Source organism: Bos grunniens, chromosome 3 (assembly GCF_055505025.1).
Source record: "Bos grunniens cultivar Pamir isolate PY7600 chromosome 3, Bosgru_T2T1.0, whole genome shotgun sequence".
In the NCBI taxonomy this organism is placed as follows: Eukaryota; Metazoa; Chordata; class Mammalia; order Artiodactyla; family Bovidae; genus Bos; species Bos grunniens.
The window spans coordinates 106707121-106734898 of NC_141167.1; the positions used below are offsets into that span (position 1 = coordinate 106707121).

At 42.0% G+C, this 27778-nt stretch overlaps 1 protein-coding gene across 1 annotated transcript in view; it reads right to left on the reverse strand.

The window, feature by feature from the left end:
• Positions 1–4214: 4214 nt before the first annotated feature.
• The window catches only part of LOC147376662 (GON-4-like protein), a 39431-nt gene continuing 15867 nt past the window's right edge, over positions 4215–27778 (reverse strand). Inside the window, 10 exon segments of the mRNA XM_086393261.1 lie at positions 4215–4401; positions 4403–5415; positions 5418–5681; position 5871; positions 6090–6193; positions 9398–9409; positions 10662–10812; positions 11867–12011; positions 14101–14272; positions 23893–23933. Coding sequence (XP_086249387.1) covers positions 4293–4401; positions 4403–5415; positions 5418–5681; position 5871; positions 6090–6193; positions 9398–9409; positions 10662–10812; positions 11867–12011; positions 14101–14272; positions 23893–23933 — 2012 coding nt within the window. The 3' untranslated portion in view covers positions 4215–4292.

Below are 27778 nucleotides of genomic sequence, written 5' to 3' on the forward strand. Positions count from 1 at the left end.
GGGAGAAAAGCTGCTGGAAAAATGCTGTGACAGGTAATGTCTGTCCCTGTCAAGTCAGCTTTATGGAGAGTCGACAGCATGACTGCATTAACTGGGATAATAATGAGATGCTTAGCAACTGCATATTGAACACAGAAGTCCAAGTTTGGTCTGATGCTGGGCTCTCAAAGAACTATGTCCTGGTGAGGAACAAGCAGTACTTTCTGAAATAAACATTGCTCTTGGCCTCATACATGACTGATGAATTAAGAACCAGTATAAAACCCTGCATGAACAGAGTACAAATCTAGCAGCTTACGAGAGACAAATTTTTAATTTCTGAGCATCTCTTCTCTGCAATGGCAGCAGGTTAAACATCTATTTGGGAGTAGGGTGACTGGCAGGCGGGATCCAGAGGATTTCTTCTGGAAACTGGCATCTGTTTTATAAGCCTGTCACTCTGCACATGTCCCTAAGTCAATGAGGCCACCTGAGACCTGTCCCCACTCAGGCCTGTCCTACTCACCCGGTAGGGTCCTGCTGGTCTTCACCTCTGGAGAGGCCTTCAGGGAGGCACAGGTAACAGGTGGCTTCTCGGCAGGATTTCCAATGGCTTTGTCCATCATTTCATCCTCTTTCTGCAGGATTTCCATTCTTTCTGCTTCTTCCTGCTCTTCTTTCTCAGGCTGAGGCTCTCTTCTGGGAGTTCTCTTCCTCAGACTCACCCTCCTGACTCATGTACTTTTCAGATGTGAACCAAGTCAGTTTCTCCACTGTTCCCTGAAAAACCCCCAAACAGTATGCATGAGGGATATAATGGCTCACCACGGGCTGCTTACAGAGTTTTTCAGAAGGGACTGAGGTTAATTAACTGGTGAGGGAGGTTGGAAGACAATGGGGTTTTTCCGGGGATTTTGGAGTTTTTTTTTTTTTCTCTCCATTTTTTTGGCCACACTGTGCAGCTTAAGAGATGTAAGTTCCCTGACCAGGGACTGAAGCCAGGCTCCAACAGTGAAAGTGGCAAGTCCTAATCACTGGGCCATCAGGGAATTCCTGAGCAGATGTGTTTTGATACATCTCCCTGAAGATAACTGTCCTTTGCCAGGGTCCATGCTTATGATCCTTTTTCTTTTTTGTGGTTATTTACACTGTGCTCAGGTGATTCATTTTAATGTAAATGAGTTTAAGTCAAATATAATAAGGAACATTTAACTCTTTGCCTCTCCTTCCACAAAAGACAAAAATAATTTTAGGACTATCTCTAGTGCAAAAAGCAAGCAGCTACACTATCAATAAATTAAATCTATTACTGAATCCACAAAACATTGAAGAATATTGCCCAACTCTCACCTGGAGTTCCAGGACAGAGCACAGATTCCTCAGAAGCTGATGACACCTCGTCTTCCTCATCCTGGGTAAGGTTGTCAAAGTCCTCTTCTTCCTCTGGCCCATCCTTCTCTCCTGCAGTTTCTGGCCCAGCTGGGTCCCAATGACTGACCATCAACTCTGGATAAGTCTTCAGGCTTCCTTGGGGGGCTACCATTTCAGGGTCAGTGGAGAATGAAGTATCCCTTGGGGACCCTTTGCTTACATCTCTTGAATTTCCTACATCAGGAGGCTCATGAGAAGCTGAAAGGATTTTAGGTTGGTGAAAAAGTAATTGTGGTTTCAGACTGTGAATTTTAAATGATTCTAACTAGGCTAAAACACATCTTTATTAATCAAAGTATGAACCATTACAATCAACACATTTTTGCCAATGACAAATACGTTTGTTTATTCCTGTAGCATAACAATTCATGCCTCCAGAGTAGAACTCTTGGAAAGCATTTTGTGCCTCCTGCTGGTTATGAAAGCATTTTTCCTGCAAAAAGTTATTGAGATGCTTGTAAAAGTGGCAGTCGGTTGGCGAGAGGTTAGGTGAATATGGTGTTTGAGGCAAAACTTCATAGCCCAATTCGTTCAGCTTTTGAAGGGTTGGTTGTTCGATGTGTGATCAGTCATTGTCATGGAAAAGAACTGGGCCCTGTTGAACTATGCTGACTGCAGGGATTGCAGTTTTTGGTGCATCGTGTTGATTTAATGAGCATACTTCTCAGATGTAACAGTTTCGTCGGGATTCAGAAAGCTGTAGTGGATCAGATGGGCAACAGATCACCAAACAGTGACCACGACCTTTTTTTTGCTGCAATTTTAGCTCTGGGGAAGTGTTCTGGAGCAGCTTCTCAGTCCAACCACTGAGCTGGTCCTCGTCAGTTGTCATATAAATCCACTCTTCATTACACATCACAGTCCAATCGAGAAATGGTTCATTGTTGCACAGAGTAAGAGAAGGAGACACTTCAAAATGACAACATTTTTGATTTGTGGTCAGTTCATGAGATACCCACTTACTGAGCTTTTCACTATTCCAATTTGCTTCAAATGTCATATAACTATAGAATGACTGATGTTGAATTCTTTGGTAACTTTTCCTGTTACCAAAGATTAGCTTCAATGATTGCTCTCCACTGGTTGTTGTCAACTTCTGATGGCTGGCCACTATGCCTCCCATCTTCAAGGCTCTCATCTACTTTGCAAAACTTCTTGAACCACCACTGCACTGTACATTCATTAATTCCTGGGGCAAATGCATGGTTGATGTTGTGAGTTGTCTCCGCTGCTTTACCACCCATTTCAAAGTCAAATAAGAACTTGCTTTTTGACTAACATCATTTCCTCAGATCAGATCAGTCGCTCAGTCGTGTCCGACTCTTTGCGACCCCATGAATCACAGCACGCCAGGCCTCCCTGTCCATCACCAATTCCTGGAGTTCACTCAGACTCACGTCCGTCAAGTCAGTGATGCCATCCAGCCATCTCATCCTCTGTCCCCTTCTCCTCCTGCCCCCAATCCCTCCCAGCATCAGACTCTTTTCCAATGAGTCAACTCATGGCCAAATACTGGAGTTTCAGCTTTAGCATGATTCCTTCCAAAGAAATCCCAGGGCTCATCTCCTTCAGAATGGACTGGTTGGATCTCCTTGCAGTCCAAGGGACTCTCAAGAGACTTCTCCAACACCACAGTTCAAAAGCATCAATTCTTTGGTGCTCAGCCTTCTTCACAGTCCAACTCTCACATCCATACATGACCACAGGAAAAACCATAGCCTTGACTAGATGAACCTTTGTTGGCAAAGTAATGTCTCTGCTTTTGAATATGCTATCTAGGTTGGTCATAATTTTCCTTCCAAGGAGTAAGCCTCTTTTAATTTCATGGCTGCAGTCACCATCTGCAGTGATTTTGGAGCCCAGAAAAATAAAGTCTGACACTGTTTCCACTGTTTCCCCATCTATTTCCCATGAAGTGATGGGACCGGATGCCATGATCTTTGTTTTCTGAATGTTGAGCTTTAAGCCAACTTTTTCACTCTCCACTTTCACTTTCATCAAGAAGCTTTTTAGTTCCTCTTCACTTTCTGCTATAAGGGTGGTGTCATCTGCATATCTGAGGTTATTGATATTTCTTCCAGCAATCTTGATTCTAGCTTGTGCTTCTTCCAGCCCAGCGTTTCTCATGATGTACTCTGCATAGAAGTTAAATAAGCAGGGTGACAATATACAGCCTTGACATACTCCCTTTCCTATTTGGAACCAGTCTGTTGTTCCATGTCCAGTTCTAACTGTTGCTTCCTGACTTGCATAGAGGTTTCTCAAGAGGCAGGTCAGGTGGTCTGGTATTCCCATCTCTTTCAGTATTTCCACAGTTGATTGTGATCCACACAGTCCAAGACATAAGTCCAAGGCTTATCCACATAGTCAATAAACCAGAAATAGATGTTTTTCTGGAACTCTCTTGCTTTTTCCATGATCCAGCGGATGTTGGCAAGTTGATCTCTGGTTCCTCTGCCTTTTCTAAAACCAGCTTGAACATCAGGAAGTTCACGGTTCACATATTGCTGAAGCCTGGCTTAGAGAATTTTGAGCATTACTTTACTAGCGTGTGAGATGAGTGCAATTGTGCGGTAGTTTGAGCATTCTTTGGCATTGCCTTTCTTTGGGATTGGAATGAAAATCATTTCATCATTTCCTAGTCTAAAATAAATATAAAATACACAGCAAGCAATGTCATTAGGAAAAAACATAAAACAAGAAATCCAGGTTAAAATGATGTATAAAATATGCACATTTATTTAAGAATGTATTCCAACATCAAATAGCAAAGTTAAACATAAAACAAGAAATCCAGGTTAAAATGATGTATAAAATATGCACATTTATTTAAGAATGTATTCCAACATCAAATAGCAAAGTTCAACAATACGAAAGTGCAATTAGTTTTGCAACAACCTAATAGCTGGATGACTCTTCCTCCTGTTGTAGGCCTGTTCCTTCACCTCTAGCTCGCCTGACTCCTCACTTGGGAAGCCAGTGTTCAGTTTCCCACTGTTCGTCTTTGATTTCATAATGGATATCCTGATCCAGGGATCTACCATAGATGTCCTCCCCAGGGATTTCCTCTAAATCCTCAGGGGAAGTATTCAGAGATTCTCGAAAGCCCTGAGGCAGTGGTTCAGGGGCCTGTCTCCCCTCCTCTGTTTTCACAATAGTCCAGCCATAGGCACTGCTCTCCGACAACTGTTTCTGGCACACTCTGTCTGTAGCTGGAGGCCCTGGGCTGTGCTCCTCTTTGGGGAAGACAGCAGCACAGAGAGGAGAGAGTTCCCAAAGTTCTAATTTGGGTTCGAGGCCTTGAAAGGCATTTTTCCCCTCAGCCAAAGGACAACCTACGTCTACATTCACTGGGGCTTTATCTTCAGGAGTAGATGGTACAGAAAGATTCACAGAGGTGCCAGAGACGATTAAGGGAGGGATGGAGGAGGCCACAAGGGGCTGGTTCAACGAACAGGGGAAGGGAATAGGGTTAACCAGCAGGGTGGTGATGGGGATGGTCTGAGGACTTTGGGCCACAGCTGCACTGACAGGCTGCATCACGTTGCAGCCACTGCCGAGGCTCACAACCTTTACCGTGGTGGCAGGAACAGTGAAGAAAACAGGCGCAGGGTGGATGAGAGGGGCAGGCTTCAGACAGAGAGAGGCCTTGGGTCCCTTTCTCTCTCAAACTCTCACTTTCACACATGGCTTTTGAAACTCAGAAGGAGCAAGTGAGGGCAGCATTAGCTTGGGCACAGGGGCGGAGGACAGCAGGGTCTGTGGCTCAGGCAGAGGGAAGCTGGTCCTGGCCTCAGCAGCTGTAGCTGGCAGCGCTGCTGGAGACTCAAAACTATCCCCCCCAGGGACCCCCAGAGGAGGGCCGCCTGGCACTGCCTGTAAGACCGTGGCTGGCTGGATCAGGGGAGGAATCCGGACCACCATTTTGCTTGGAGGGGCTTCGAAGTGAGCTGACCTAGCTGGTGTCTTCCCAGAGCTGGAGCTAGGCTGGAAACAGAGACTGGGTCTGAGGGTCTGATAAGGAGAGGTTTCAGGGCTGACAACGGCTTCTGTCTCCAAGCCTTCCTAGAAAAACGGTTGGCAACTGGCTTCAGCTTCAGGACTACACCCTTAGGCAGCAGCAGTGGATACCGAGTTTCACTCTCCAGTTCCGAGCTGCCTTTTCCTAGGCCTGGGTCTGAGTTGATCTCAGTGGTTCCGGTCACATTTCCTAACTCTCTGGCACAATCAGCTATACACCGCAGTTCCTCCTGGATGGACGGCAGACTGGCCTAGTGGGAACAAGGATACTCAGATCTAGCCCATGCCAGAATTAGAGAAAAATTAAAAAATAATTGGGTTTATCTAGATATTATGTGCCTTTCCAGGACAGTCTCAAGACATCTTTTTAAGAAGGAATTTTTGGCAGGATAACAGATATTTCTAAAAAGACTACATCCTGATTTTTCTACTCTAGAAACTCTCCTCTGAATTTCCTTTAAGAAACTATCATGTTAACCACTATTTTCAAAAGGTTAGAGAACCACCAGGGTGAAGTGGGGTGGAGAAACAGGACAGGAATGGTGACGGAAGATGTCTTAAGTCCTAGTTCTATAACGTCAAGCAGTCCTTCCTTGACGTTCTTGCCGGGGTGTAGTGACCTTCTGCTCCTGACACACTTTGAGGAGGAGGGCTGTAACTTTAACCAAAACGGAAGCCGGTGTTATTCCCTCTCGACAGGCGGCTTCCACTGATGCGGCTGGATCTCTTCACAGCACTTCATTAAGATGGGCAGCTGTTTGGTCTTCTGAAAAAACAGAGTGTGAAGAAATAAAGCATGAGTCACATTCCTTCCAGAAACACTGCATTCATCAGTTTGGGAAGTGTGGTGGCAGTGGTCTGAGACACACACACATACACACACACACACACACACACACACATATATATATGTATATACACACAAACAGCATATACTGACTGCTCTGCATTTCAAATTAAGCTAATCTCCAATTAATAAATATTTTATTATTACTTAGTATTTTCTGATAAGCTCCATTCTAGTCACCAGGAAGGGAAAATTTTAGGTCCCAGAGAAAAGGAAGCAGAGTCATCTTATCTAAAATTTGCTCCTGCAAATGGGAGTGCGTTATTAATCCTTATCCTGACCACATGGAAGCTTCCTTTTAAGCAAATAATGGTGCAAGGAACTTTGGGAGGGAAGGAAAGAACGGAAAGACTGAGACAGCTCAGTTTTAAGAGTGAACGAAGAGGGGAATGAGCTTACACTGACAATAAGCACTAGGCACTGTGCTACGAGCCGAGCATACAGATCAGGAGGCAATCCCTTCTCCCAAGGAGCTTACAGACAGCGGAAGAGACAGTCAAGTAGAAACCAATGATGAGGTGGCCCAGCGATGAAGGATCCGCCTTCCCATGCAGGGGACTAGGGTTCAATCCCTGCTTGGGGAACTAAGATCTCACATGCCTCAGGGCAGCTAAACCTGCACATCCCAACTACTGATCAAGCCTGCACACAACAACAAAGACCCATGATGCCACAAATTTTTTAAAAAAGAAAGAAACCACTAATAACGTTCTAGGTAAGAAAGGTTACAGATGTGCACAAAAAATGACACAGAACTCAAATTTACAAACTTAAGATTTTTCTGGACTAGGTCCAACTACAAATAAATCTTAAAGAAACAGAGTTTGCTAAATGAAGCAAGGGAGGACAAAATATACTTCATTTCCAAAATCACAAATGTGTTTAAAGAACACAAAGAGATCAGTCTGGTTACAGTCAAAGAATTGTGAAGAAACTGCAGGAGACAAGTCAGAGGCAGACAGGAGAGGCCTTCTGCACATGCCAAGCAGTCTCCACTCCGCGCTAAAGGAGTAAAGGCGGCTGTGGCAGCAATGTGAAGGGTGGAATCAGTGGAGCCTGAATCAGAGACACTAATCCTGTAGTATTAGAAAAATACTACGTTCATGTAGGTGCAACTTAGTTCAGGTGCCGAACCAAGGCCACGGGCAACAGAGCAAGAGACAGCGTAAGAATGCCAAGGACTTAGTGACAGACAGATGGTAATGATCAAGTAGGAGTCGAGGAGAACTCCTAGGTTTATAGGTCGAGCAAATGTCTAGTCAGTAACGTCGTACACAAAGAACAGATCCAGTAAAGTGTAAGTTGGGGGAGGGGAGTAGGCTGGTGGTGGTGGTGGCGGTGGCAACAACTGGAGGGTGCAGAGGGACATGTGGTTCAGTCTGAGGAGTCAGTGAGGCAACTGAGCTAAGAATTCCTTCAAACAGTTGACTTCACTAATCTGGAGCTCTGAAGAGAAATCTGGACCAAAGACAAAGATCTGAAAATTATGAAGAGACAGAACACCAAAAACGATGAATCTGGGTGAGATTCTGCAAAATTTAGATACTGCAAAATTACTGTGTAACACTGACATTTAATGGCAGAGTTCACGAAAGAGCAGCCTGAGGTAAAAGTCCTGGTATCACAGTAGATAGGAGTACAGGAGTTTTAAAACCAGAACCTATGATTTTCTGAAGTTTATCAAGTACCTGGCATACTTAGTAAAACTAGACACATAGTATATTATCTAGACACACAAGGCATATTATCATGCAATTTCAAAACACTGAAGAAACAGGAAAAATCTTATGTACTGCCAGAGGGAGAGAAAAAAACACGTGTCATAAAAAGGTTCAGTAGTCAAAAGGGCATCAAATTTCTAAAGAGCCAGTGCTAGAAACTAGAAGATAATGGAGTCCTTAAAATGTTCTGATAAAAGTGATTTTCAACCTAGAATGTTGGACCCACTGATGTGGGAGAACAGACATACAGACATAGTCCAAACTTTTAATTTTGAGTAAATATAGATTCATAGACAGGTCTTATGTACACTTGTTACACAGTAACAATAGTTACATATACAAACCAGGTATACAGTACAATAGCAAAACAGGAAATTATAATATTGGTCATGTCATGTCATAATACACGATGAATACAAGCAGTTTAAATCTAAAAACTTGTTTCTCAAGCACTCTCCCTCAGAATGCTAGGATGTGCTCCACTAAAACAAGGGAAAAGAGATGTGGGTTTAAAGAAATAAGAGGATCTGGACTTGCCTGGGGTCCAAAGGTTAAGAATCTGCCTGACAGTGCAGGAGACACAGGTATAATCCCTACTTCTGGAAGATTCCACATGTCACAGGGCAATAAGCCCAGTCACCAAAATTACCGAGCTCGTGTTCCAGAGCCAATACACTGCAACTACTGAAGCCTGAGCAGCCTAGAGCCCGTACTCCACAAGAGAAGCCATCGCAATGAGAAGCCCATATGCCACAAGGGAAGCGCCTACTCTCCAAAACTAGAGAAAACCTGCACAAAACAAAGATCCAGCTCAGTCAAAAACAACTTTTTTTTTTTTTTTTTAAAGAGGGCTTTCCTGGTGACTCGGTGTTAAGAATCCACTTACCAATGCAGGAGACACAGACACAGGTTCAATCCCTGATCCGGGAAGATCCCACACGCCACAGAGCAACTAAGCCTGTAGGCACAATTCTTGAGCCTGAGCTCTAGAGAATGGGAACCACGAATACTGAGCCCTTGAACTCCCACTGGTAAAGTCCGCACTGGGAAAAAAAAAAAAAGTCCGCATTGGAGCCTGTGCTCAGCAGTAAGAGAAGCCGCCACAACTGGAGGGCATCCCCCTGCCCCCCAAGAAAAGCCCAGAGGGCAACGAAGACCCAGGAGAGCCAAAAAACAAATAAAAATTTTTTTAAAAAGACAGAAATAAGAGGATCCAACACTAGTAAGAGGTGAAACAAACACCCAGGAAAATTGTGAAGAAAAAGCCAAAGACATGAGTGCAGCAAGCCAAGCGAGCAGCGTGGGTAGAGCGGAGCAGGACCAGAGCGCTCCGGGAACGACTTCTTCAGGACGATGCAGGTGACAGCGGAGCACCTGAAATACCTGACACGCTGAAGACAGATTTATAAAACTTAAGCAGACGTCAGTGAAACTGGTAATAAACACATAATAAACCAAGTCCCACTCACCCTCCAAAAATGCAATCATTAACTCCAGGAGAAACAAAATACTCAGCAGGAAAAGCAAAGTAATCATGATACACTACCTGGATCAGCTGTGAGGAGTTTTTACACACTGTTTATAATGTAACCTCTGGAAAAAATCCAACTTACACTGTGATATAACTGAGGTGAAGCAGTGAGAGAGTGTGGCGAGAACTGTCTTCATCTTCCATGGTTTCAGTTTAATAGAGAAGGCCCAAATCCGAAAAGTCAAGTGATAGCAATTCTAAGCATGCTACCTAGATCCTAGATTAGAAGTAAATGTACCATCCCTGCAGAAACCTTGCTTAGCAGGAAATAGGGAGAAAAATGATTGTTTTTCATGACAAGACTCATCGAGGTATTTAACTCTTTAGAGCGGTGGTCCCTTACCTTTTTGGCACCAGAGACCGATATTGTGGAAGGCAGTTTTTCCACAGGACAGGGGTGGGGGGACCCAAGGGATAGTTTTAGGATGACTCTCATAAGAAGCTGGCAACCTAGATCCCTCACACACATGGTTCACAAAGGGTTCATACTCATATGAGAATCTAATGCCACCGCTGATCTGACAGGAGGTGGAGCTCAGGCGTTAATACAAGCAATAGAGAATGGCTGTAAATACAGAGGAAACTTAGCTTACTAGCCTGCCATTCACCTCTTGCTGTGCAGCCCGGTTACCAACAGGCTATGGACCAGTACCAGTCTGTGGTCTGGGGGCTGGGGAACCCTGCTTTAAAGTATAGTTTATAACTTTGATATAAACATCTAAATTAAAAGAATTAAGAAGGATATAAGTGGATTGTTGCCTACCCTTTGAAGAAGGTTAGAGTGGAACAAGAGAATAAATGACTAAAAGAAAGCAAATTTGAGGAGTATTTTTACATTTGAACAATTTTATATTTAGCGAGAATATCCATAAGAGGGGAAGAAGATGATACTCCATACAAAAAGAATAGATTAATGACCTTAGAAAGGAAAAGAGGGCTAGTGTGCAGTTAGGATCCCAGGGACGGGGAAGCCTGGTGGGCTGCCGTCTATGGGGTCGCACAGAGTCGGACACACTGAAGTGACTTAGCAGCAGCAGCAGCAGCATTAGATAAAAGGCTGTTCACCGAACTGAGAAAAAGATAGGAATGGCTGCATTCAGCCAAGGTGCCCGGCGGAGCATGCAGGGAGCACTTTAATGATGTTGTCAGGAGCTCTGTTCATGTTGAGGTTCTTGATTCTCACTGTCAGCTGGTGGGCAGTCTTGCAAGTGAGAAGGTACTTGCTGATCAGAGGCTTGGGAAACTCCGTCCCTTCAAAGTGCTTCCGGCCTAAAGCTAATGAACTGAGAAAGGGGCAGCAACACTCAATCTCACTTGACAATCCATCCTGCAAAAAGGCCTCCCAGACAAACTCCACATTCTGCAACCCACATTTTTTACAGCTAATTCTTGTACAAGTTAATGGAAACTCAATAGAAAATTTCAGATATTCACTCAATACTAAGAAGTACTATGCAAGTAAGACTCAGGGAGGTGTTCCCATCAAGTGTTAAGAGGCAAAACCAGGCATAAATTGCTAATAAATGTCACAACATGATGTGTTTTATAGCAATCATAAAAACAAAGTTTGAGGGAAGGAGAATGGCTCTAATAAAACAAATATAAAATGAATATTGGGCACCATGTTACATATATTAAATCCTCACCAACAGTACCTCCCAACATAACGTACTCAATTAGTTACCTGTATACATATTTGCTGATGGCAGTGGGGAAATACACATTAAGAGCCAGAAAAGTGTTTATAACCTTTATTAAATAATCTCACTCTTTAGAATTTACCCAAAGAGATAAACTCAAAGAGTTTCAAAAGTTCTATGCACAAAGATCCTTGGTGAACAGCCAAACAAGACCAGGAGGGAAAAGAGGCAAATAAAAGGACTATGATCGGGCCATTAATACAGCCTGAAAGGACAATATACAGACAAAAAAAAAAAAATAGACAATGCTACACCATGGCATATAGAAAAACAATTTCAAGAAGATGTTAAGCTAAAAAAAGCAAAACAAAATTAAACTCAAATTGGCAATAATTATGTATGAAATATAAAAAGAAAAAAATCATTGTCTTGGGCTGGTGAGGATAATGGATACAAATGTTTTTTCTTGAAAATTTTCCTCCAACAGTATTATGAGATTTGTTTTTACGATAAACAAAAGACAAATTACAACATAAAATGTTTCCAAAATGTATATGTAATCCCCTAAAAAGAGCACTGCTGGAACAGGTACATACTATAGAACTGTGTCCATCTACACGGCTTTTCTTTGTCTTTTGTGTCCATTCCTTATTACACGAGTCTTCTGATTTTCTTCTCTGCTACACTAAGTCCTTACCTGTCCTCTGCCTTGGTGAAGAAATTCTTATCCTGGGGATTCATGGGCTTCAGAGAACACACTGGAAGTAGTTCTGGATACATGAAAACCTTGCTCGTGGCTAGGATCCAAGCCACTTGCTTTAGCAAATAGGGCAATCTATAGGCTGTAAGAAGAAAATTCATTGTAAGTGAAATTCCAGAACAAAAGAGGGATTCACAAAAGCTTCTGAATGTATTTTGGCATTTAGAGAGAGCTGACCCTAAATAATGTGGGTATCCACCCATATACCCATCTCCCAAAAGTTTCCACAATCATTCTCAGCCAAACATGTACATAAAAGGAGTCCCATTCAACGTTATTAAAAGTTGATTGTCTTTTTCTTTCCTGTGTGGATCACTTAACACACTAACATAAACACTTATCAAGTACCAAGGAACACCTGGCAGATACCCTATGCTCAAAACATTTTTACCTCCTTCCCCTTTTAAATCCTTGAAAGGTAAGTGACCTTCAACAATGTTTTCTTTCTTCCAGGATAAGACTCCCACTTCTTTAATCTCCCTCACGAATCTGGTATTCCAAATTTCACTTATTCTTACTTAACTTTCATTAAGTTCTCCCAGATTCTTCCTGAGGTTGGGACAAAAAAATCAGAAAGAGAATGAGACAATTCAGTCTCATTCATTTCTGTCTTGTTGTCTAAGCTTCCCAATTCCAGGCACTTCTGCCTTTTCAGAGATAAGCACCTCTATAGTTATATTTATCCTTCCATAAGTGTAATTTATATCCCCAGAAGAAAAGCACAGGTCACTATATATGTAGGTTATAACCGCATGCGTACTCTGTTGTGTCCAACTCTTTGCAACCCTATCAGCTGTAGTCCATCAGGCTTCTCTGTACATGTGATTCTCCAGGCAAGAATACTTGAAGTGGGTTCCCATTTCCTTCCATAGGGGATCTTCCCAAGTCAGGGATCGAACCCGTGTCTCCTGCATCTCTTGCATTGGCAGTGGATTCTTTTACCACAGAGCCACCTGGGAGCCCAAGTTATAACTGTAGTCTGGTGTTAAGTTTTCATTACCAACATATAACTAATAAAGCAGTTTGAGATCAGTGTCTATGACATAATATACTTACATTCCATTAAATTATAAGAGTGGGAGTTAAAATGAAGACCAAAGTCCGAATCCAGAGCAAACCATAATTAATTTGTTAAATCAGGAAGAAATCAGAAGGAAATATTTGATTTACAAGAACAGAAAATATTTTCACACAAAAAAAAAACTAAACCAATGAAAGTAGAAACCAAACCTGCAGATGTCTTTAAAATATTGAACATGGCAAATGTACAACATTGTTACTTTGTTCCTAACTCCCAAATCAATGTTTCACTCAAAATGGAGATACCACTATAATCATTATGGGAAATAAAATGATGTTAATGAAGAAGACAGTAAAAACCTAAATATAACCTGACTTTACCGCTTGACTTCCATCTTTATCTCATACCAGTGGTCTTGACCTAATCCCTAATCAGATCAGATCAGTCGCTCAGTCATGTCCGACTCTTTGCGACCCCATGAATCAAAGCATGCCAGGCCTCCCTGTCCATCACCAACTCCCAGAGTTCACTCAGACTCACGTCCATCGAGTCATTGATGCCATCCAGCCATCTCATCCTCTGTTGTCCCCTTCTCCTCTTGCCCCCAATCCCTCCCAGCATCAGAGTCTTTTCCAATGAGTCAACTCTTCGCATGAGGTGGCCAAAGTACTGGAGTTTCAGCTTTAGCATCATTCCTTCCAAAGAAATCCCAGGGCTGATCTCCTTCAGAATGGACTGGTTGGATCTCCTTGCAGTCCAAGGGACTCTCAAGAGTCTTCTCCAACACCACAGTTCAAAAGGATCAAGTCTTCGGCGCTCAGCCTTCTTCACAGTCCAACTCTCACATCCATACATGACCACAGGAAAAACCTCTATTTAAGTCCAATTATTAGCAATGAGTCCCACATCTCTACCTCCCACATCCCTGTCCTGTTCACTGACTCCATCCTCTACTTAAGCCCAAATATTATTACCTAGTTCTAGAACATAGGTAATGAACACAAAGGGAGGATAAAAGAGAGAAGAAAGAAGTTACAAATACCTGTTTCTTCCAACCCTAGGAAATTATCCCCTAGGAAATGGTCTGTGGGGTAAGACACCCACCTCGTACTGCAAATAAAAACTTAAAGCGGACCCATCTGTTCCCTACCAGTCTTCGTGAGAGTTTTACGAGGACTCCAGTCAACGCTGACTTGTGTGCTGAAGGCTTCAGTGAGCTTCATGGCTCCCATCAGGTTACAGGGTTGGAACAAGGTCTGAAACTTGGGACTGAACTGATGATGAAGGGCAATGGAGTTTTGAGCAAAGGTTCCCAGCTCTTTCTGGGAAAACAGAACACAAAAGAGCTGTGAGTTCTAGACAATACCAGTAGCTCTTAGCCTCTGAGAGAAAAATTGTCCTTCCTACAATAGGATAAAAACAGGTTAAAATCGTCATAAGGTCTTTCATAATTAACGTTTTTCCATTAAGAGAGCTCTTCTACTAAATCTTCAGATATTTGAGGATCTCTGATATACTAATTTATTCCTGTTTTATTCTCAGTCTGAGTGTTCCTCAGCCTTCTGGATGTATGTTCTAGCTCCCCAGATGGAATTAAAACTCTCAAAGAGTGAGAGCCATTACTTAAAAAATTAATAAATAATTTTTTATTTGTTCCTCTGAATAACACTCAGAATAAAGTATTCCTCATGATCCTCTGAACACAATAAGAGGGAAACATACTCCTCTGACTATCCAAGGAAGATTTGATTACGAGTCAACTCAGACTCCAGGGACTTACCCAACAAGCAAAGGATATCCTTATTACTGCCCCAAAGTTCAGATTTTAAAATGTGAATTTTTTGCCCATTCCCTGCTGCTCATGGGATCTTATTTAGCTCCCCAATAAGGGAATGAACCTGGGCCCTGACAGTGAAAGCGACGTATCCTACACTACTGGACCACCAGGGAATTCCCAAAATTTTGAAATTAAAAGCCCTTCCTCCAAAATATTTCAAAATGCCACAAGCAAAATTAATTTTATATATAAAACAATGATATCAAGCTTCATAAATTATGAATTCAATAAAAAGAAAAGAAGTACCAAAAGCCTAAGATGGGTGGATCTACAGGTGAGGAAGAGCACCCAATAAAAAGATAAGAGGAATTGTCTTTAGAAAATTGAATACACACTGTGTCCTTTCCTGGGAAGCAGTAACTTATGTTTTCTCAGCAAGCATAGGAAGCCATACAAATATTTACCAAAACATGCAGGAGAGAAGAATTAATGTAGCTCATGATGACTTGGTATCTGTGAGAAATGACTTCCTAACTAATTGAATACACAATTCTTTAGATTTAGGAGTATCTGAAACCTTACAAGAAATATCCTGGTGGTACTGGACTCCAACCTGAGACTGGGGTTAGAACTGGCAAGAAGGTGAATTTGCGTCAAGAGCTGAACATGCTGGGAAGGGAAAGAAAATAATACAGTGTGACATGTTATGATGCTGTCATCTCCGGAACCCAGAAGACCAATGTCAGTGACTTTATCAAACACATTTCACTTTATAGAGAGACTATGAAAACAATACAGTTATCTCACTATGAAGTTTTTTCTCAGATATGCTCTACTTCAGCAAAATGACAGAATCAAAGGAAGTTTAACCTCAAAGCAGAGGAACTGAGATTAGAAAGAACAAAAACTACTCTGGCATAAGACTGTTCAATTCAGAAGGGATTAATAAAGATTCTTTGAAATCTTACAGCATTCTTTTTCATTTTTTTTAGGCTATGCTGTGCAGCATGCGGGATCTGAGGTCCGAACCAGGGATCGAATCTGTGCCCCCTGAATTAGAAGCTTGGAGTCTTAACCACTAGACCACGAGGGAAGTCCTTTTACACGCATTCTTATCTGAGCCATAAAGACACAACATGGTGACTTCTCAAGGTCCTGACCGAAGTGAAGATGCTGTGGTCCTATGGTTTCAATGGTTACCAAGACACCTATTTCTGACTTTCACAAGCTGCTAATTTTTGGTTTCATCTCAAAAGATGAAGATGATCCAATATTAACATTACCAAGAAGAGTCTTGCCTGCTGCATCTGCTGCTGCAGCCTCTTCCTCTGCACTGGGTCTAGAATCAGAGTTTGATGAACCTTCTCCCTCTGGGGCTTAACCCTCTCTACTTCCTGCTGCTGTTTGGCTGAAGATTTCTTCATCTTCAGCTGTTCAAGTAGCTCCTTCATGGTGCGATGCTGCTCATTTAGTAAGTTGGCCAGTGGTTTCTCAAACCTGTCCCCCATAGGGAGATGACTGGATTTGAACATTTCCATGGGTCCAAAACAATATTCAGTTCCTTCCTACCATAGGCTAAGCCAGTCTGAGCAACTTCCATCTACTGCTAACCCTCAAGTCTCACTTTAGCCAACAGGCAAACTCCTAGCCTACCCAAATCTTCTCCCAAAGTAGATTCAAATAAGATGGTTCTTAATCGTCCCCTACCCATTCTCCTAAAATCAGTACTCTAAGTAATATACTGCTGCTGCTAAGTCACTTCAGTCGTGTTCGACTCTGCATGACCCCATAGACGGCAGCCCACCAGGCTACCCCATCCCTGGGATTCTCCAGGCAAGAACACTGGAGTGGGTTGCCATTTCGTTCTCCAAGTAATATACTAATGAAGGTGAAATTAAACTAAAATCTAAACATAGGGTAATGTCTGGATAACAAAGCAGCCAAGGAGCTAATGGGAGCCCACAATTTTCGCATCCCACTGACAGTTACATTAATCTGGGACTTATTCTTAATGGTGATACAGAATCTTCCCAAAGCACAACATCTGTTGTCTAAGCTTGCTGTTACTCCCACCCTAGGCCTAGAATTTCCTGTTCTCCAGCTCCTATTCATTCAGGCTGCCCTGACTTCCTTTCTTAAATCCTCAAAGACCTTCTAGCATGGAGTAGAAAGGGCATAAACTAAAGCATATGGTGCCTATATGCATGCTAAGTCACTGCCATCCTGTTTCTTTGCAACCCTATAGACTGTAGCCCACAAGTCTCCTCTATCCATGGGATTTCTCAGGCAAGCATACTGGAGTGGGTTGCCATTTCCTAACTCCAGGGGATCTTCCTGAAACATGGACTGAACCCACGTTTCTTGCGTCTCCTGCAGTGGCTGGCAGGTTCTTTACCACCAGTGCCACCTGGGAAACCCTAAAGCACACGGCAGTTTAGACGAATAGTGAGAAGCTGGTCCAAGCACGACCCTACTCATCTCCATGAAAATATCTTAGCCCTCTAAATTCCTCCTCCAAGCTTTCTATCACTACCCTCCCACCCCCACTTCCTAAGAGACTGTCAGGGGCTGAAGTAAGAATCCAAGTGCTAGTTCTGAGGTAGACGCAGAAGAAGACACTCAAGTGATTAAGCAAAAGTTGCTACACTATGAAATCAGCATACAAACTGCTCAAGCAGCTATGACTAGCAGGTTATCCTAATTCAATAAATCCTCTAGATTGTACAACAGTTAAACGATCATAACTTTGTTCCGACAGCCCCTGGGGATAAACCTTATGTTTCCTTTAACAGTATTTATTGTAAGTATGGGCAGGCCCAGGATGAAAATCTATAGACACAGGACTGTCCTCTGTACAATTTTGCTGAGAACTGAAAACTCTTTTGATTATCTGCATAGCTAGCAGAGGAACAGACCAGAAGCAGGAAAAAAAGTAGATAATGCAAAAAGAGCTGTACCTGATTCTAAGCAGCATTATCTTGATGGACAGCTAATACGGGGAGCACAGGTAACCTACTTTCCATGTGATATTTTACTTATAGTCAAATAATAAGCTAGGTTTGTATTTCCAGGTAAAAGCAGCAGCAGCCTAAGTAGATCAACTGAATACCAGAAGGTAACTGAACTGAATAAGAATTTTTTAAGTAGTTATGTAATTCCCAAATTTTAAAACTTGACACACAGAGGTGTGTAGTGGAAATGAAATAGGTCTACTAATCACATCCCATGATAATAGGTGCTCAGGTTCTATTCTGCTACATTAGAATTTTTTTTTCTATGACATATGGTGTGAAGTAGGTGGATCAAATACAAACTCTAAGGAACAGTGTGAAAGTTCTTTAAAAAATAAAAACAGAGCTACGATGTGACCCTTCAAGCCCACTCCTGGGCATATATCCAGAGAAAAACACGGCCCAAAAAGATGCATGCACCGCAATGCTCACTGCAGCACTGTTTACCATGTCCAAGACACGGAAACCCAAATGTCCACTGACAGAGGAATGGATAAAGAAGCTGGGGTGTGCCGCCGGCCTGTGCTCAGTCATGTCCAACGCTCTGTGACCCATGGACTGTAGCCTACGAGGCTCCTTTGTCCTTGGGGATTGTCCAGGCAAGAATACTGGACTGGGTTGTCATGCCCTCCTTCAGGGGAAGATAAGGAGTATATACACACACACACATATATACACACATGTGTATATACATCAGATCAGATCAGTCGCTCAGTCGTGTCTGACTCTCTGCGACCCCATGAATCGCAGCACGCCAGGCCTCCCTGTCCATCACCAACTCCCGGAGTTCACTCAGACTCACGTCCATCGAGTCATTGATGCCATCCAGCCATCTCATCCTCTGTCGTCCCCTTCTCCTCCTGCCCCCAATCCCTCCCAGCATCAGAGTCTTTTCCAATGAGTCAATTCTTCGCATGAGGTGGCCAAAGTACTGGAGTTTCAGCTTTAGCATCATTCCTTCCAAAGAAATCCCAGGGCTGATCTCCTTCAGAATGGACTGGTTGGATCTCCTTGCAGTCCAAGGGACTCTCAAGAGTCTTCTCCAAACACCACAGTTCAAAAGCATCAATTCTTCGGCGCTCAGCCTTCTTCACAGTCCAACTCTCACATCCATACATGACCACAGGAAAAACCATAGCCTTGACTAGACGGACCTTTGTTGGCAAAGTAATGTCTCTGCTTGTGAATATGCTATCTAGGTTGGTCATCACTTTCCTTCCAAGGAGTAAGCATCTTTTAATTTCATGACTGCAGTCACCATCTGTAGTGATTTTAGAGCCCCAAAAAATAAAGTCTGACACTGTTTCCACTGTTTCCCCATCTATTTCCCATGAAGTGGTGGGACCGGATGCCATGATCATCGTTTTCTGAATGTTGAGCTTTAAGCCAACTTTTTCACTCTCCTCTTTCACTTTCATCAAGAAGCTTTTGAGTTCCTCTTCACTTTCTGCCATAAGGGTGGTGTCATCTGCATATCTGAGGTTATTGATATTTCTCCTGGCAATCTTGATTCCAGCTTGTGCTTCTTCCAGTCCAGCGTTTCTCATGATGTACTCTGCATAGAAGTTAAATAAGCAGGGTGACAATATACAGCCTTGACGTACTCCTTTTCCTATTTGGAATCAGTCTGTTGTTCCACGTCCAGTTCTAACTGTTGCTTCCTGACCTGCATACAAATTTCTCAAGAGCCAGATCAGGTGGTCTGGTATTCCCATCTCTTGAAGAATTTTCCACAGTTTATTGTGATCCACACAGTCCAAGGCTTTGGCATAGTCAATAAAGCAGAAATAGATGTTTTTCTGGAACTCTCTTGCTTTTTCCATGATCCAGCGGATGTTGGCAATTTGATCTCTGGTTCCTCTGCCTTTTCTAAAACCAGCTGGAACATTAGGAAGTTCACGGTTCACATATTGCTGAAGCCTGGCTTGGAGAATTTTGAGCATTACTTTACTAGCGTGTGAGATGAGTGCAAATGTGCGGTAGTTTGAGCATTCTTTGGCATTGCCTTTCTTTGGGATTGGAGTGAAAACTGACCTTTTCCAGTCCTGTGGCCACTGTTGAGTTTTCCAAATTTGCTGGCATATTGAGTGCAGCACTTTCACAGCATCATCTTTCAGGATTTGGAATAGCTCAACTGGAATTCCATCACCTCCACTAGCTTTGTTCGTAGTGATGCTTTCTAAGGCCCACTTGACTTCACATTCCAGGATGTCTGGCTCTAGGTCAGTGATCACACCATCGTGATTATCTGGGTCGTGAAGATCTTTTTTGTACAGTTCTTCTGTGTATTCTTGCCATCTCTTCTTAATATCTTCTGCTTCTGTTAGGTCCATACCATTTCTGTCCTTTATCGAGCTCATCTTTGCATGAAATGTTCCTTTGGTATCTCTGATTTTCTTGAAAAGATCCCTAGTCTTTCCCATTCTGTTGTTTTCCTCTCTTTCTTTGCATTGATCGCTGAAGAAGGCTTTCTTATCTTTTCTTGCTATTCTTTGGAACTCTGCGTTCAGATGTTTATATCTTTCCTTTTCTCCTTTGCTTTTCGCTTCTCTTCTTTTCACAGCTATTTCTAAGGCCTCCCCAGACAGCCATTTTGCTTTTTTGCATTTCTTTTCTATGGGAATGGTCTTGATCCCTGTCTCCTGTACATTGATTTAGGTCATACCTGAATGGTCTAGTGGTTTTCCCTACTTTCTTCAATTTAAGTCTGAATTTGGCAATAAGGAGTTCATGGTCTGAGCCACAGTCAGCTCCTGGTCTTGTTTTTGCTGACTGTATAGAGCTTCTCCATCTTTGGCTGCAAAGAATATAATCAATCTGATTTCGGTGTTGACCATCTGGTGATGTCCTTGTATAGAGTCTTCTCTTGTGTTGTTGAAAGAGGGTGTTTGTTATGACCAGTGCATTTTCTTGGCAAAACTCTATTAGTCTTTGCCCTGCTTCATTCTGTATTCCAAGGCCAAATTTGCCTGTTACTCCAGGTGTTTCTTGACTTCCTACTTTTGCATTCCAGTCCCCTATAATGAAAAGGACATCTTTTTTGGGTGTTAGTTCTAAAAGGTCTTGTAGGTCTTCATAGAACCGTTCAACTTCAGCTTCTTCAGCATTACTGGTTGGGGCATAGACTTGGAGTACTGTGATATTGAATGGTTTGCCTTGGAAACGAACAGAGATCATTCTCTCGTTTTTGAGATTGCATCCAAGTACTGCATTTTGGACTCTTTTGTTGACCATGATGGCCACTCCATTTCTTCTGAGGGATTCCTGCCCGCAGTAGTAGATATAATGGTCATCTGAGTTAAATTCACCCATTCCGGTCCATTTCGGTTCGCTGATTCCTAGAATGTCGACATTCACTCTTGCCATCTCTTGTTTGACCACTTCCAATTTGCCATGATTCATGGACCTGACATTCCAGGTTCCTATGCAATATTGCTCTTTACAGCATTGGACCTTGCTTCTATCACCAGTCACATCCACAGCTGGGTATTGTTTTTGCTTTGGCTCCATCCCTTCATTCTTTCTGGAGTTACTTCTCCACTGATCTCCAGTAGCATATTGGGCACCTACTGACCTGGGGAGTTTCTCTTTCAGTATCATATGATACATGTGTGTATATACATATATGTATATACACACACACATAATGAAATATTACTCAACCATTAAAAAGAATGAAATAAAGCCATTTGCTGTAACATGAACAGACCTGGAGTATCATACTGAGTGAAGTAAGTTAGAGAAGGAGAAATATCATATGACATGCCTTATATTTGGAATGTAAAAAGAAATGATACAAATGAACTTACTTACAAAACAGAAAGAGACTCACAGACTTTAAAAAGAAACTCATGGTTGCTGCGGGATAAGGGATAGTGAAGGAATTTGGGAAGGTCATGTATACACTGCTATATTTAAGATGGATAACCAACGAAAACCTATTGTACAGCACATGGAACTCTGTTCAATGTTATGTGCCAGCCTGGATGGGTGGGGACTTTGGGGGAGAATGGATACATGCATATGTATGGCTGAGTCCCTTCACTGTTTACCTGAAACTATCTCAACATTGGTAATTGGCTGTACCCCAATACAAAATGTTTTTGGTGTTACAAAAAAATCAATAAAAATAAAACTGAGAAAAAAAGAACTCTAAGAAACCTTGAAAATGTTCTCAAAAAAATAAAAACGGTAAATATGTGAGGTGACAGAAGTATTCATTAACTTCAAGGGTGAAATCCTTTTGTAATACACAATGTATATCAAATCATCACGCTGTGCACTTTCAACGTTTTAGAACCTTGTCTATCAATTAGAACTCAACAAAGTCGGGGGAGGGGGGAGGAACTCTTGAGATTTCTGTTGTGGTTATATTACGGTATTTATTATAATGGAATATGACTGAATAGTCATTGGAAGGATTGATGCTGAAGCTGAAACTCCAATACTTTGGCCACCTGATGCAAGAAACTGACTCATTGGAAAAGACCCTGATGCTGGGAAAGACTGAAGGTAGGAGGAGAAGGGGATGACAGAGGATGAGACGGTTGGATGGCATCACCGACTTGATGGATGTGAGTTTGAGCAAGCTCCAGGAGCTGGTGAAGGACAAGGAAGCCTGGCGTGCTGCAGTCCATGGGGTCGCAAAGAGTCGGACATGACTGAGCGACTGAACTGACTGAATTGATGACTGCTACCCCCGACTTTTAGGCATTGGTTAGTATACCTAGCCTTTTTCACTAAATTGCACGTTACCTGAAGGTCTAGCTTTCAGGTGGATCCAAAGCTCTCTAGTTAGGTAATGCTGTTAAGGTAAAGCACAGGACTAATTAAAGGCTATGAGTCCTTGGGTTTTGCTTTGTTCCACCCACGGCACAAACCATACCCAGACATCTAGCCAGTACCTAATGATAGTAGGCTGCTGCTCAGAAAGGATAACAACAAAGTATGGATGAACTCTGCAAACTCAACACAAATATAGGGGGAAAAATTAAAGCTTCTACTTTCTGGATGGGACAACAGAAGTGCTAATTCATGTGAAAAGGGCAGTACACACTTTTGACACGCCAGGGCATTACCACAGGTGCTTCATGGTTTGCTCAATTAATGCCCTGGAGACTAACGAAGGTTCATTAACTTTTACTATTGTTCTGTTAATGAAAAGCAGAAGAACAAAAGGGACATACTGGATATTACACTTTGGAGTAGTTTGTATGGCTGGCCACACAGCGTCCTACACACCTCTCCAGCACCACTCACCTGGAGAAGCTGCTATGGATGCCAGATACTGCTTTTTCTCCCTTCCCAAACAGATACAGCTTGGTCTAGAGCTGCACTGCCCCATAAGAAGGAGAATTATTCACTTCACACCCAACACCCCCATGGGGCTCAGCATCCTTATATCAGTAACAACAGGTAGTCAGGGATGAGAAATAGTTAACCAAAACGTCTCAAAACCTTCTCAGACATACACTTTTCCTCTACTCTAGGTCTCAAGGTCTTTGGTTAGCCTACCATAAGGCTTGAGAAGTGTTAAAGTTAGGCCGAGGCTCAGCCACACATTCCTCCTGTTCTGGGCCATCATATTCCATGCTGGAGAATCCCTTCTCATCTTGAAACTGAGGGCAAAGGAAAAGTCACTCCAACAGTGACAGGGGAAAATGAAGACTGGTTTACAGGACTTTAATAAATGCTGTCACATAGAAAGAGCTTGCACTGGATCCTTTCTCACTTCTGGGCTCAACCAGTCCAGCACATGGCATAATTTTCATGCCAGAAAAAAACCTTCTCACTTGGCCAACTTGTAATGGTAAAGACAGAGCATGGATAACTCAAAATGATCAGATTATCTTTCAAGAGAGAAATTTATGGAAAAAGAAACTCTAATTAGTTTGTAATCTTTAAGGATACACCATGTGACAGTTGAAAAGGTTATGTAAAAGCTCGTAAGGAAAACTTTACTAAGATATGGATATTCAAAGTTTATTAGTTACCAAAATTCTCCTGTCACTATATTCTCTCCTGGGTGAACTGAAAGGAGAATGGCTTGGTCAGACCACTGTTCTGGAGAGAGAGGCCCTGAGACCAAAGGATAGAGCTTGCTGGGGAATTCACCTTTAGTGTCCAAAGTTCTCATTCAAAGATCACTACTCACAGTTTCAAACGACTCTTCCATCAGTTCATTCATGTCCTTTTCTGCAAAAAAGCCAAAGAGTATGTTGCTGGCACACACTTATTTCATTTTGCAATAGTGGGAATTCCAGGAAAACAAAGAAAGTTATTTTTAGCAAGGCTTTTGACAAAATCCTCAAATGTATTAATATCCATCATTCATTCATTCATTGAGAAACATTTATCGAACAACAACAGTATGCTTTAATCCCTATTCTAGATGCTCAGATATATGACAGAAACTCTCGCGAATGAAGCTTAAATTCTAGTGGGAAAACAAACAAAAACATAAGCTAGGCATTTTTTTTTAATTTATTATTTGTGGTCACCCTGGTCTTCGTTGCTGTGTACAGACTTCCTCTAGTTGTGGAGAACAGAGGGTGCTCTCCAGTTTGTGGGGGCCTGGGCTTCTCATTGCAGTGGCTTCCCCTGTTGCAGAGCACAGGCTTGAGGGAACCGGCTCAGCAGCTGTGGCACATGAGCTTGGTTGCCCCCATGCATGCGGAATCTTCCCGCACCAGGGATTGAACCCATGTCCCCGTATCGGTAAGTGGATTCTTGACCACTGGACCACCAGGGAAGTCCTAGATGACTTTATGAGATAAATTCATAGTCTGCTGGCCTATCCTCCTGAATGGAGTCAAGAGAGAAGTCTTCAGTAATGTGTCAAAGGACTCCATCTTTATCTTTGGACCAGCATGCCATTAACAACTGAAAACACCTAGAAAACACACTTTTCAAATCTGTAAATGACACAAAGCTGGAAGGGATCACCAAACCAACCAATGACAGATTCGAAATTCTAAGTTTTCTCAAATTAATTGGATGAAACGGAATAGGGATAAACAAGTCATACATTTAGGATTTTCAAAAATCAGTTTCTTAAGTGCACAAAAAGGTAACATGGCTTAAAAACAATCTGAAAAAGGTCTCAATTTTTTTTGGTTGGCCTTCAGATCAATTCTAGAGGACTGTGATCATTTCTATAAAAGCCCTTCTTAAGAGGGCATTAAAAAGCTAATATCCAAACATTTATGAGGATGTGAATCAACTGGAACTCTAAAAAGAATATAAAAGACCTTTGGGAAAATGTCTGGCAATTTCTCAGAATATACAGCTACTGTATGACCAACGATTCCTCCCCTGGAGAGCTGACCAAAGGAAATGAAATATTTGTTCACAAAACTAACAAGAGAACAAAAACACAATGGAATATTACTCAGCCATAAGAAGGAACACATTTGAGTCAGTTCTAATGAGGTGAATGAACCTAGAGCCTATTACACAGAGTGAAGTAAGTCAGAAAGAGAAAGATAAATATCATATACTAATGCGTATATATGGAATCTAGAAAGATGGTACTGATGAATTTATTTGCAGGGCAGCAATGGAGAAACAGACATAGAGAACAGACTTATAGACATGAGGAGAGGGTGAGACGTATGGAGAGAGTAACATGGAAACTTACATTACCATATGTAAAATTGATAACCAAAGGGAATTTTCTGTAAGTCTCAGGGAACTCAAACAGGGGCTCTGCATCAACCTAAAGGGGTCGGATGGGGAGGCAGATGGGAGGGAGGTTCAAGAGGGAGGGAACAAATATATACCTATGGCTGATTCATGTTGAGGTCAGACAGAAAACAACAAGGTTCTGTAAAGCAATTACCCTTCAATTAAAAAAAATTTTTTTTAATTTTAAAAATAACAAGAGAGTTCAGAGCTATCTTTATTCAAGACAGCCAGAAATTAGAAAGAATCAGGTGTCCATCAACAACTAGGGATTGATGAAAAATAAACAAATTGGTATATTTCTACACTGGAATCCAACTCAGCAATAAAAAGGAAGAAATTAAATAATATAAGCAATACACATGAATCTCAGAAACATGCTAAGTGAAAGAAGCCTTACACAACACAACACATAGTACATGATTCCATTTACATGAGGTTTTAAAACAGGCAAACACCTAATCTGTGATAGAAAAAAACAGAAGAGTGGTTGTACCTGGGAGATTGGTCAGGGGACTGATCTCGAGGGGCCAGTAGGTATTTTTGGGATGATAAATATCCATCTTGTTAGGGGTTTCACTCATCAAACCTCGCTGAAGATTTCTATGCAATAATGTGTATGCTGCTGCTGCTGCTAAGTCACTTCAGTCGTGTCCGACTCTGTGCGACCCCATAGATGGCAGCCCACCAGGCTCTGCCGTCCCTGGGATTCTCCAGGCAAGAACACTGGAGTGGGTTGCCATTTCCTTCTCCAGTGCATGCAAGTGAAAAGTGAAAGTGAAGTCGCTCAGTCGTGTCCAACTCTTCGCGACCCCATGGACTGCAGCCTACCAGGCTCCTCCGCCCATGGGATTTTCCAGGCAAGAGTACTGGAGTGGGGTGTCAATGCCTTCTCCGAATAATGTGTATAAACATACCTAAAAAGAAAAACTGTAAACAAATATACAGTTCTAATTCATGATGCACGTGGGCTAAGTCGCTTCAGTCGTGTCTGATTCTTTGCGAACTGATGGATTGCGGCCCGCCAGGTTTCTCTTTCCATGGGATTCTCCAGGCAAGAATAATGGAATGGGTTGCCATTCCCTTCTCCAGGGGATCTTACCGACTGAAGGATTGAACCTGTGGTATCTTATGTCTCTTGCATGGGCAGGTGGGTTCTTTACCACAAGCACCACCTGGGAAGCTCCTAATTCATGATATGCATGATGAAATGTTTAGAAATCTACAACTCACTATGAAATGCTTAAAAAAAAAAAGATTAGGAGATGGATAGAGAAATAAGTGAAGCGCTGCATAATTAATACATGAAAACTATAGAAAGTAGGTGGTGAGAATATGGGTGTCCACTGTACAATTCTTTCAACTTTTCCACATGTTTGAAAAGTTTCATAATAAAATGTAATAAGGGAGAAATTTTCTTAAAAACAAAGGCTAGAATCCAGAAGAAGGTTAACTTGGGGGTTGAAGTGTGGAAAGTCTGAATGTAGGGAACTGAAGAAACTTGGTATGTTTAGCATACTAAAGAAAAAAATGTAGGAAAAGAAACATACTATGCACATTTGGGGGTAAATTATATTCTTAGCAACAATAGACAAAAAGAGAAATATAAAAGATAGGTTCAGGTTCAATAAGGAAAACGTTAACTGAGGAGGTGTTTGAGAGTAGGACACGCTATCTGCAGAATCAGTGAACTCCCTGTCACCCCAGTTCCCCAAACAGATTGAAAGGCCACATCAAAGAGGCCATGAAAATGCTTACGTGGGAAGAAAACATATGTAACCACAGAAGGCTTTCCAAACTCTGTGATTGCATACTGTAATAAAAAGTGATCTCTTGCAGTTCTTGAGTATTCTTCATCAAGTTTAGCACAATAGCACAGACCTTGAATAATAACCATGGGACCCATACGAAGTGCCTCTAGTGATGCTGGAAGGGCTCCCGAGAAGCACAGTCATGACATTACAAGAGAACACTGAATTGCTTGATAGGTACCAGAGACTGCGGTCTACAGCTGTGATTTCCTACCATTTCAAGATAAACAAAGCTAGTTTAAGGACCTTTGTAAGAAAGAAAAGGAAATTCATGAAGCCATAGGTGAAGCTATGCAAGCAGGTGCAAAAACCTAGAGCTTTCTGCAAAATACTTTTTTATCTCATGTTGAGAATGCAACTTTTATGTGGGTGGAGGATTGCTGTAAGAAAGACATACCTATCTGACACGATTTGAGAAACAGCAAAGTCATTATACAATTTAAAGCAAAAGGAAGGTGAAGGACATAAGGCTAGAGAATTTAATGCCAACAAAGGATAGTTTGATAATTTTAGAAAGAGGTTTGGCTTAAAAACTGTCAAGATAAC